General features: G+C 48.7%; 1 protein-coding gene across 1 annotated transcript in view; it reads left to right on the top strand.

The window, feature by feature from the left end:
- Positions 1-12,585, top strand: part of DSCAML1 (DS cell adhesion molecule like 1) — a 363,699-nt gene that overhangs the window by 319,288 nt on the left and 31,826 nt on the right. Inside the window, exons 15-18 of the mRNA XM_052652772.1 lie at positions 2,928-3,095; positions 4,276-4,346; positions 8,726-8,966; positions 12,240-12,386. Of these exons, the coding sequence (XP_052508732.1) occupies positions 2,928-3,095; positions 4,276-4,346; positions 8,726-8,966; positions 12,240-12,386 (627 nt within the window). The remainder of the gene's footprint in view (positions 1-2,927; positions 3,096-4,275; positions 4,347-8,725; positions 8,967-12,239; positions 12,387-12,585) is intronic.

Here is a 12,585-nt window from a genome sequence, read left to right as displayed (position 1 = left end):
CTCCCCAGCCGCTTCCTTATTTTTTAAGAAGAATATTTTGCATCATAAACCCTTTGATGAAGAAAGGGAGAGAGAGCCCTTAATGAAATATGTTAATCTGGGTAAGCCAGGCTCATATGAAAGGGAATATTAAAAGAGACAATATTCACCAAAGCCAGCTCAGTACTCTGAGAGCTGAAAAGGAAAGGGAAGAAAATAGGGCCACTGATTTCAGCTATTCAGGTCAGAGAGATGGCAGCGATCAAGTTTGGAAAATCAGCGAGAGACCTCCAAATCTGACTCTGATGCATGAGCTTGCAGGGGCTGTGGGGAGAGAGCTGTTTTGTGCCAACATCAAAGGTGATTTGGGAACACAAGGACAAATCCACCTGCAAATCACTGGCAATAGCAGAAAAAAGGGGGCCCCTCTCTGGGACCCCCCAGTCTTCCTATGACTGGCAGCTAGGGAGGAGGCAAGCAAGGGGAAAGCAAAGGGTATTTACTGTCACTGCAAAATGTGGAGGAACCACAAGTCCAACATCCAGGACCACAAAGTGGGCTCTGATCTAAAACCAACAGTAGGTTTTAAGTGCCCAGCGTGTGCCAAGTGGGTGAGATGGGCAAAGTTGTAGATAAGGTTCCTGCCTTCAGGGAGCTTCTCTGTGTGTAGATGGAAATAGAATCCAGGGGTGGGAAAAATGTATGGAGTGAGAGGAGAACATAGGATGGAGCCTTGAAGAACTTGAACCACAAGGTAAGAAAGATGTACCTGCAAAGTGAAAAGATAACCCAAGAGATTAGGAAAAGCTAGAAAGTGAAAGTCGCTCAGTTGCATGTGATTCTTTGTGACCCCATTGACTATACAGTCCATGGAGTTTCTCCAGGCCAGAATACTAGAGTGGGTAGCCGTTCTGTTCTCCAGCAGATCTTCCCAAACCAGGAATCAAACCAGAGTCTCCTGCATTTCAGGTGGATTCTTTACCAGCTGAGCTACCAGGGACTCCCTAGGAAAAGCTAGAGACAGTTTTAATAGGCACCCAAGAGAAGAGTGTTTGGGGAAGGGACAGGTTTAAGTGTTGAACATACCTGGAAGGCCAAGTGAGAAATCAGACTTGATGACATCAGCGTCACCTGTACAATGGAGATATGGTGCTGACGTCATAGAAAGGTATGAGGAGTAAATGGTGTCATCACTGCACCTGGCACATCACAAGTGCTTGGTAAATATTAGCACCTCTTTTTTTAGCCCCTTAGTTTTCAGACACATCATTTGGGTCTCCTTCCTCTGCCTGCACTCATCAAAAATGAATGCACTGACTCATGATCGCTGTCCCTCTCCTATAAACATGGGCAAATCAAATATGATGTGTGAGCTGGCACCAGTTCCCAGGATGCCACAGAGAGAAGTGAACACCTGTCTCCGCATTACTAACCCATTTCCTCCCAAACCAAAGTGGTACCCTCGGCAGGAAGGAGTCTGCATGTTTGAGACTCTGGCTTAACCTCCCATCCCCAGTGACTTTCGGGCAGTTGGGGTGTTTTGAAAAGAGAAGGAGAATAAACAGTTTTTCTGAGCATCCACAGTCTGCCATTTGTGACTTTGGCTCATGAAACCAAAGAATTAAATGCAAAACTGCAGATGGGGAACTGGGCCAGTGCTCTTCACAGATGCCAAGCTGGTGTGGCTGAAAGAGATGTTTCGAAAAGCATCAAGACCTCAATTAGCCAGAACCTGGGGGATGGGATAGTCTCTTTGGGTGAACTGATCCCCCTGGTTTACCAGGCATTAGCTTAAAAAAGAGTCTTCCTAAAAAATTCTGGAATATGCCATCCTCCCTCCCTGATTCAGGGATTAGACTGGAGTGAATATAATTTAATCTTTTCTGACAATTTTCAGAATCCTCTACTGTGGATTTAAAAGACATGGAAAATTAGACTGAATAGTCACATCAGGACGCGCCCTGGGAAGATTTTTAAGCCCCACTATCAGCTAGTTTCCTTGTGCTTTGCCTTTTTTTGTCTTTTCAAAGCAAAGTGCCAATCATGTAATCTGGTTATGAATTCTGGGTTTGGAAGGTACTAGCTGAGACATTGCTGTAACTGCAACCCCTTCCATTTCTCTCTGGAATCCCCTGGTAGGTGCACAGGAAAAAATGCATTGAATGAATGACTGGGTTCCTCTGGAGATGCAGAATGTTTCCTGTCACAGTATCCCTGAGTGGTATTTATCGGGTATCTTTCACATTCTACAGTTTCGCTAAACATTAGCCCTGGAATGGGCTGCCAGTCCCCCTGGATGAATTGGGAACATGCTCATCGCTTTGTTGGCTTCTGACTCTAGAGATTCAGAGACCATTCTCTTGCTGGTGAGAGAGGAAGGGGTTTGCCTACGGACTCTGCGACTTGGTTTATTCCCCTCAACAGCCTAGGTTCAAGACCACCACCACACAAATGCACAGGAAAAAGAAATACAGAAGCACACACAGAGGAGGAGAAAGGGGGATAAGACTTGGCTTCCCCATTTGCACTGGAATCGTGGGTGGAGGGGGTGTCTCACAGTTACAACACATCACTGATGTGGTGTGGAGACCAGGAAAAGGGCATTGGCCAATGAGACCCTAAGAGATAGCAAGCATTGGTGACCTTGGAAGGGGCCATAGGAAACATCTCACCTGAGGTCTGAGTTTACCAGGCAGCCCTGGGTAGAGAAGGGTTAAGCTTCCTGATTCCCCAAGCAGTGGACTTCCTGTTCCCATCCTCAGGTTTCCCTTGATCTCTTGAACTTCACGGAACAGAACAGTTCTCTCTGAAATTCTCTTGCTGCCGTCTCTGTAAACAGGACCTCTCTGGGCATCTAGGTTGAGATTAGGATGTTGCTGCTGCTTGAGGCTGGAGAGGGGTCCTGGAGTTTGTCTGGCTGAGGTTAGAAGTGGGTGTCCTCTCTCCAGATTCCTGGGACTTCAAGCAGTCCACACGCAACATCTCCCCAACCATCAACCAGGCCAACATCGTGGACTTGCATCCGGCCTCTGTGTACAGCATCCGCATGTACTCCTTCAACAAGATTGGCCGCAGCGAGCCGAGCAAGGAGCTCACCATCAGCACTGAGGAGGCTGGTGAGCACCTCGCCCTGTCACCCCTGCCCATGGGCTCGGAGATCAGGGACATCTGGGGCCCTCACCCACCCTGTCCATTGGCAGCAGATTTGCAATAGAAGAGGAGAGGGGGGAGATTCCAAGGTGTGTGTTTGTGTCTCCCTCTGGATCCGGAGACTCTTATGCCTGACCTTTTCCAAATGGGGTTCTAGACGCAATGCTTCCAGGAGCTGTCCATGGTTCTGCTTCCACTCCACTGGCCCCAGCCTGTCTGGCAAGGACAGATCTGCAAAGGATGGGGGTACCAGTGCCCTGGATTATCTCCTGTGACTTTTGTCATGAAGTTTTCCTGAAAATTTAAGAGAGATTTCCCTTATTGTCATTGCAAAATAGAAATTAATACCAAAAAGTACATATACCTGTGCAGTTTACACATAATAGTAATAATAAAGCAAAAACTAGTATAACCAACACTCATTATCACTTCCCAGAGGCCTTCTATATACCTCTTCTCAACCACAACCCCATCCTTCCCCCTGAAGTAACAAATATCCCAGCTTCCTTGTTTTCTTTTTCATACATTTCACTAGTATATGTACACATAGCCATACAGTTTAGTTTTGCCTGTTCTAATAGAATGTATGCATGAAATAATACTTCATATATTCTCTTGTGTTTTCCTTGTTGTAGTCTAGATTCTTTTGTGAGCTTCAGTATAGCTGCATGATTTGGCTATTTTCATTCCCCATCCAAGGAATAGAAACAGTTGCAGAATTACAGACTTATCAGATGAACAAACTTCTCCCTTTAACTGAAAGGAAAAAAAGAATGCCAAAATGTTTTCCAAAGTGTTGTACCAACTTTCTCTCCCATGGTTAGTGTATAAGAGTTCCTGCCACTTCATATTTTGGTCTGCACTTTGTACTATCAAACTTTAAAAAAAATTTTGCCAACCTGCTGAATGTGGAGTCATACTTAATAGTCATTATTTGCTATGTTTTCAGCAAATTATGGAGAATGAATAGGAAATTTAAACCCTATGATCATCTCAAGAGGGACTCAAACAGAAGTTCTCTGCTGCCTTGGACAAGCTTTTTCTTTCTCTGCAGCAGCCCTCCAGCTCAAGGATGGGACCGAGGGCATAGGGCTCTTTTCTTCCAAGACGTGACTCATAACATTGTTTCTCCTGACCCCACCCCAGCTCCTGATGGGCCTCCCATGGATGTAACCTTGCAGCCAGTGACCTCACAGAGCATCCAAGTGACCTGGAAGGTAAGCAAAGTCAAAAGCATTTCCCCTAAATGCCTCTCTCCCTTCCCCATCCTTAATCTTCAAATGAAGCCCCAACAGACTTGCTAGTGTCTGGTGTCTTGCAATGCCCATGCCTGTTTATTGCTAAATACATGAGGTTGAAGGAGTGGAAAGAGAGGAGGATAGAGGAACTGGTCCCCCCACCGATCCCCACTCCCTTCTCCACCATGGCTTTCTGATGGAGGCCTGTGCTTGGAGTGGGATGAAGAATTTGTCAGTGCCAAGGAGAGAGGATGATTCTTTTACCATGCTGGTCTGTCCTACAAACCCCACAGGTTGTAATATATCTAGAGCTGGAATTGATTTTGTGTACATTTCAAAGGGGCTCTATGGATAACAGGAGATGAAATGACAGGGTCTCACCCTTGTCTTGGCCCTGTGACTAGAGCTGGGAAGTAGGGTGAAACCATACCCTATGTTCTCATGGTCAAGACTTCAGCAGGGAGCTTGGTCTTTTCTTGATTTCCTCCTCTGTAAAATCAGGATGAAAAAATAACTGCCCTCCCTAACTCTGGGGGAGGGGGAGCGGTAGAGAAAACAATCCATTAGGTGCCACAGCCATTTCTAAGGGGAAGAAACTTATAGATCTAGAAGGTATCCAAAGACTGTCACTGACGGGAAATATTAGAGGCAGTTCCACAGCAGGGCAGAGGAACAGCATAACCTTGAGCATGACCGAGGGACGCTTTCCTGGGAAACCCTGGCCTCATCACCACATCCCTGGCATGGGCGCAGAAGGGCTGCCCGTTCCGATGGCTTCCTGCTGCATTTTCCAGTGTTGGGGTGTTTTCTCGCACTAACTTATCTGTTCCTGTGGAATGGACAGAAGAGATATTTCTCCTTCCTATCAGAGGAGGCCACGCAAGGTGACCACCGTGGTCATTCAAGCCATGCCAGGTGCAGAGCTTCACTGCACATAGCCTGGAGCCATATCACCCGCAGAAGCCCACTGTCCAGAGGTCAGGAACACAGAGTTTCCTGAGGCCCATTCATGCTCTTCTTCTTGAACGGCAGGGTTTAGGGGGTTACCTCATCTACATCTGGGCTCTGAGTCCAAGGTCATTTTCTGACTCTAACTCCTGGTAGAAAAAGTCCAGGCACTTTAGTCCTCCTCCTGGTCCCTTCATAAAGGCAGGCTTGAGAGTCAGAGAGATTCAAAAGGGTCTAGTAGTATTTTCCCTAAAAAAGACTATATGTTTGGGACCTCCTTGGTGGTCCAGGGGTTAAGACGTCACACCTCCACTGCAAGGGATCCGGGTTCAGTCCGTGATAAGGGAATTAAGATTCCACATGCTGTGTGATGTGGCCAAAAAATTAAACAATTCTTTAAAAAAAACAAGGGAAAAAAGACTATATGTCTTGGCATGCACACACACACACAGACACACACACATACACACGCACACAGACACACACACACACAGACACACACAGAGACACACACACAGAGACACACAGACACACACACAGACACACACACAGACATGCACACAAACATACACACACGCACACACAGACACACAGAGACACACACAGACCCACATACACACAGACACACACAGAGACACACACATACAGAGACACACACACAGAGAGACACACAGACACACAGACAGACACACACACACACAAACATACACACACGCACACACACGCACATGCGGCGGCAGAGCCTGGTTCCTTCCCGCCCCAGAGAAATAACCAGGACAAAAGTGGGATAGAGGCTGGGCAGTTGGTCCTCCCTGGGTACCAGCCCTCCTGGTAGATAGATACCTGGAGCCCTGGTTCCCTCCAGGTTCAGATCTGGTTTCCAGAGCTTCCCTCAGAAACTGGGAGTGAAGCCTGGAGTCTAGACTCCGAGTCTTATCTGCATCCTGACTCTGCATCCGTTTCCTAAGAATACTCCAAGGAAGCCTGGAGGAGGAGGTGGGAATGAATAAGTGTGTAAACCTCTGAGACATTTGGCTACAAAGCTCCAACCCGGAGGTCAATAAAAATTTAGAATCAGATTTATTTCTCCAAAGTCTCATAATGAAAAATAAAATTGATTAGAAAGTTAGAACTTCAGAATGAACCAGCCTATCAATAAATTTTGGGGCTGACTTCTCAAGGGAATTTTTTTTAACACCAAGAAACAGATTAATGAAAAATAAAGATGCACTTGAAAGATAAGTCACTTCATTTTAAGACTCTTTCCTTGAGATGGATCACCACTGCTTTATGACATAAATTTGCAATCAGCTCTATTGATTTCTTAATGCTTCAGAGAAATATTGTTAAGATTGATTTAAATCCTGAGTGTGCCTGTTTAAGGGGGTGGGGCCATACAGGGAGAAGGGAGAGAGAGGGAGGGAGGGAAGATATGTCAAGATTTGTAAAAATGTGTGAATATCTATATGTATGTAGCAAGGTATGCCTGAATGCCTACCCAGGGCCTCTGCCAGTATATGTTGATGTGACTATTGTGGTGCAGGCGGCTCTAGGTGTGTAGGTGTGTGTCTTTGTGCGCTGCTGTATACATCACTGTATATATCTGTATATTGCACAGATGTGTAATAGAGTATATGTCAGTGTGAGGACAAGAACACTCTGAAGATATGTTTGTGTCTATAATAAGTGCCTGAGTGTGTGAGTGTGTAGATTATCTGTTGTTTAATCACTAAATCGTGTCTGACTTTGTGAACCAATGGACTGTAGCCTGCCAGGCTCTTCCGTCCATGGGATCTCCCTGGCAAGAATACTGGAGGGGGTTGCCATGTCCTTCTCCAGGGGAATCTTCCCCACCAGGGATTGAATCCTCCTCTCCTGCACTGGCAAGCGGATTCTTTACCACTTAGCCACCTGGGAAGCCTGAGTGTGTAGATACAACACCCATATTCAGAAATTCTCCCTCTTACCAACTAGCAAACAGGACTGTCCAAGTGCAGAGAGAAACATTATTCAGGCATCAGCAAAAAGTCAAGTCAATTAAATATACACACACCTAGTTAGTGAGTTCAAAACAATTAAGTTAAATTTAAAACTTCATTATATTGAGTTAACAGTGAGCTGAAAAATGCAGTTCATTTAAAACATTCATTGAATTTTAAAAAATGAGCTGTTTTACTAACTTAATTGTTTTTGATCACACTATTTTTTAGTACAGTAAAAGGTGGGCTTTTAAATTAACTGCATCATCTTTAAAACCCTGATTCAAGCTGTTTTTCTATGTACTGGTGTGTGTGCTCTCTCTCCGTATTTAGATGGGCATGTCCCCTCTTTAAAGGAGCCGGTTTTTTCTATTTGTGAGTCTGTATGTTTCTGGCCGTGGGTAGGTGTGTACTGGGATGTTTGCTTTGATGGGTCTGGATGTGTGTGTGCATGGTTCAGATGTAAGGGGACGTATCAAGATCCTCTGTGTGTGTGTGCGATCATATGCAAGAATGTCTGTGTCTCTGTTTCCCTGTTGATGTTTTCTCTCTCAGAACACCTGTGTGTGTGGCTGGTTGTGTATCAGGGTTCCTGCTGGGGGTGAGAGTGTATTTTCCACCCCAAGACTAACGCCAGTGGAGTCTTCTCCCTTGGCCTACCCCCTTGGGATCAGCCCTTCATTCCCGCAGAGCTCTGAGGTCCCCCCTGTCACCCTCCTCGTCACTCCATCTCTGTCCCTCCATCCAGAAGCCGGCTTCAGGCCTGGGCTCTCCACGCACCCCAGCCGCTGGCCAGGATGTCAAGGGCAGTCCCGTTCCAAGAAAGGCTGGGCTCGCATCAAAGTCAAGGACTCTTATTTTTTAACTTGTGGTACCATACCATTTTATGTACATAGAACGGATCATTTTAACCATGCTCATAGGTAGAGGTCAGTGGCATTGTACATTTACAGCGTTGAGCAGCCGTCACCACTGTCCATCTCTAGAACTTTCTCGTGATCCCAAACAGAAACTCGCTGGCCCAGCCACCCTAGCCCCCAGTAACCTCTGTCCTACTTTCTGTTTCTGTGAATTTGGGAACTCTGGGCACCTCAGAGAAGCGTCATGCAGTATTGCTCCTTTTGTGTCTGGTTTATGTCACTTAATGTATTTTCTAGGTTCATCCATGCTGTAGAGTTTATCAAAGTTTCATTCCTTTTTAAGGCTGAATAATATAACATTGCATGTATGGACCACATCGTCTGTATCCATTCACCTGTCTGTGCACACTTGGGTTGCTTTTCCTTTGGCATTGACTTTCGGTGAGATGGGAGCCTTGGAAGGCTTGGGAGCAAGCGAGTGACATGACCTGCCTTTGGGTTTAAGAGCATCCCCTCAGAATGTCACTGTGTCTTTGTCTCCCCGCACCACCCTCCCACCCCACACTCACAGGCGCCCAAGAAGGAGCTGCAGAACGGCGTCATCCGTGGCTACCAGATCGGCTACAGAGAAAACAGCCCGGGCAGCAACGGGCAGTACAGCATCGTGGAGATGAAGGCCACCGGGGACAGCGAGGTCTACACCCTGGACAACCTCAAGAAGTTCGCCCAATATGGCGTGGTGGTCCAGGCCTTCAATCGGGCTGGCACGGGGCCCTCATCCAGCGAGATCAATGCCACCACCCTGGAGGACGGTGAGGGCGCCAGTAGAGGGTAGTGGGTACAGATCTCAGCTGTGGGCAGAGCCACAGGGCTGCCAGGGAGGGCTGGGGGCCCTTCCCTGCTCCTGGGCCCCATCATCCTGTGGATCCCTCTATCTCCTCTCACCCATTGGCTTCTCAAGGGATGCTTGGTCCATTTAGGCCTCCAGGCCTCTCCATCCGTTGGCTGGCTCTCTATCCATCACTTTCTAATGCTCTGCCCATCGGTCTCTCTATTGAGCTGCTGGTCTGAGTGCCTGTCTGTGCATCTCCGACTCTCCATCCATCTTCTCCCTCCACCTTTTCCTCCTGCCTCATCCTGGCCCCTCACCAATCTCTCTCCCCAAGCTCTTTCCTGTACACCCTTGGTCCTGTTTCTCCTCCTTTAGGCCCTCCAGGTTGGAAAAGGGGCAGAAGCCAAGTTACCTCTGTACTTCTGAGCTAGAAGCTGCCCACCATCTGTTTTAGGGACCTGAGACGAGGCTGTGGAGTGACAAAGTCCCAAGGTCCGTGGACAGAGGATTTGGAGTCCAGTTTCTAAAACTGAATTCTTTGAGGATTGGAGAGGACTCCAACTTTGAGTGAATGATGGGGCCTGGTTTCTCAGGAGGGGAGGGTTAAGAGGCAGCAGGAGCGTGCCTGCTCTCCAAGCACAGAGAAGAGCCCACTGTTACCTGAGCTTGTGCTAGGAAACGAAAGGAGACATGACCCTTGATACCCACCCCGGGAGATGGAGCCAGGCTGGACACAGCCCCCCAAAGAGCAGAATACATAGAGCTTCCTTAGTGATACCCCAGCCTAAGACCAAGGTATGAGATTAAAACCTGTCACTGAGTCTGAGCCTTCTGAGCAAAGGGAGAGAACTGACTGCCCTGGAAACATGGTGCTATTGCCCCATGGCCATCCAGATACCCAGAATTCTACCATTAGAGAGTCATTCCTTTTGCTAAGCAATGTCCTCTCCCTACCTCATTCTCTCTGAAAACGCAGACACCCTTGGGAGGGAGGATGCATCAGGTCAGAAACACCAGAAGGTTAACACCAGTAGATTAACTCATATCAGTTGTTCTTAACTTTGGCTACAAGTTGGAATTATCTGCGGAGTTTAAAAATCCTAATGCCTGGCCTCCTCCCCAGAGATTCCCATTTAATTGCTCTGGGGCTCAAGCTAGGCTGTGAGAGGGAGCAGATGTCAGTGCACTGAGCCCCTGGGGGAAAGGGAGAACACAGAAGCGGGGAAAGGTGCATAGAATGCAGAGAGGTCCAGAGAAGCACCTGAGCGACACACCATCCGCTCCCTCACCCCCTCCACCAAGCCACATCCTCACCAGCCCATCCCCCACCACCCGCTGCTGGCCACAGGCCTGGCTGGATAGAGGAAGACCAGCTTGTCACCATTAAGTACCAGCAGTGCCATCCCAAGCAGTACTCTGACACAGTGCTTCTCAAACCTGAGCGCACATCAGAGGGTTGTAAACAGATTGCTGGGCCCTCCCCCAGAGCTCTGTTTGAGCAGGTCTGGGGTGGGAGCCAAAAATGTGCGTGTCTAATAAATTCCCAGGTGATGCTGATGCTGCTCGTGCAGGGAGCACCTGTGAGAACCTGAGCACTAACAGCCAGGTTATTGCCCATGAAAGGACCCAAGACTCACGGAGGTTAAGAACCTGTCCAGAATTGCCCATCTGATGAAGAAGAGCCCAGGTCAAAATCCAGACCTGACCCTGAATCCCATACTCTTTTCTGCTTCACCCTGTTGTTACCCTCTTGCTTGGGAGCGAGGCTGGATGCAAGACCAAACGACATGGATGCAGGATGCTCAGGGAAGTCACCTCCAGGGGGAACAGCTGCCCCAAGTCCATATCAGCACACCTGACCAAACACTAAACTCCATCCTCCAGGGCCATCCCAGCCTGGCCAGGCCTACCCTTGCTTCCATGAGGGCCCCACATCCCTTGCTTTTGAGGGGGCTACAGGGGGGCTGGTATCACCAACCGGGAGAGATCAGCATGGGCTGTGGAGACATTTTCCAAACAAAGGAGGAGAGGGGGAAGAAAGTTTCCAGCAGCATTTGCTCAGCAGTTTTTCATACTTAATTAAGGCCCTCGTTAGCCTGTCAGATCCTGATCGTTTCCTGGCAATATTAGCACTCCTCCTGGGGTATTCAAGGGCCCCTGCCTTAGCAATAGTGTCTTTTCCATAATTATATTACCTTCATTTTGTTCGAACGGGCGATCTGTATTAGTTTATTACACTGGGTCCCTAATTACATGGTGCTTATATTTTTACACCTAAGTAATATGAAACAATAATCATTCTCAGAGAGGATCGTTAGGATGATGTATTATCATTTAAATGCTCATAAAAATTAGAGTTGCCTCTTGTGGGGCAATGGGATCTAATTACCTCCCATCCAGCCTGTGCCTCCTTTCTCCCACTCAGAGCGAAGCAGACGTGGCCTTCCCTTTTGCCCCAAGCTCCTCGGAAACCAGTGGAAGTGCCACCAGAGTTGTCCCTGGCCCAGGTGGCTCCTTGGGGCCTGGTGTCACTCCTGTCTCTCGTCTCAGACGGGCGAGCTGCAGCTGGGCCTCCCCCAGAGGCTGGGACTTAGGTTAAGTTCTCAGATGCAGAGGGTTAAAGGCAGGGTGGGCCACCCAGGCTGGTCTTAGTGTTTTCCCTCACCCAGCGCATTTTGGTGTGTTGGGTGCAGGGACAAGGGACAAAAGTGCAGTGATTCCAGAAGTCCTAAAGGTGTCTGAGGGCCCTCTTCTCTCCTGCCCCAGGGTTATTTGAGAGCTTCTTTCCTTCTTTTCCTTCCCTTCAGTTTGGCACAGGGGCAGGGACACACATGGCTGGCAGCCATCAGATAAAAGCATTAGTTACAGATTCCCCCCAGGGCTGGCTTGGTCTTCCACATTCTGTTACGTGCAGTGGAGGTGGGCTCCCTGGGCTATGGTGCCCACTGGTGAACCCCTAGGAGCTCATGCCCGGAGTGTGTCACCTTCTTCCCTGAGCACTTACCCAGAATCAGGAACATGCCAGCCAGAGCCCAGGAACCAAGCTGGAAAGATCTCTATTCACCCAGATTTTCAGGGAAGGAGACTGGTTTCCCTTTGCAGCCACCAGCCCAAACTCTAGAGACTCATTGAGTCAGGAGGGCCTCCCACTTGTGTGACCCGAGGTTCCTCTGGCCAGGCTGCAGGGTCCTGCCTGCACGTGCATGTTGTCCTGTACCTCCCTGACCAGGCCCTTTGGCTCTCCCCTCCACAGTCCCCAGCCAGCCCCCCGAGAACGTCCGGGCCCTGTCCATCACTTCCGACGTGGCCGTCATCTCCTGGTCGGAGCCTCCGCGCAGCACTCTCAATGGCGTCCTCAAAGGCTATCGGGTCATCTTCTGGTCCCTCTACGTTGACGGGGGTGAGTCTACTGGGGGTGGTGGCCGGCTCGTGGGCTGAGAGGCCAGGGGTTGCTGGAGGCCCACACTTAGAGCTGAGCATCTTCCCGTGGGATGTCAAGCGGAGGTCCAGCCTCTCCCCTGCACCTGTTATTCCCGTGCCAGAGCCAGGGGCCAGAGTGAGAGGTGGTGTGCACGGTCACCTTTCTGCTGGGGACAGAC

The sequence above is a fragment of the Budorcas taxicolor genome, chromosome 15, assembly GCF_023091745.1.
Source record: "Budorcas taxicolor isolate Tak-1 chromosome 15, Takin1.1, whole genome shotgun sequence".
Lineage (NCBI taxonomy): Eukaryota > Metazoa > Chordata > Mammalia > Artiodactyla > Bovidae > Budorcas > Budorcas taxicolor.
This window is presented reverse-complemented; position numbering and strand designations above follow the sequence as displayed.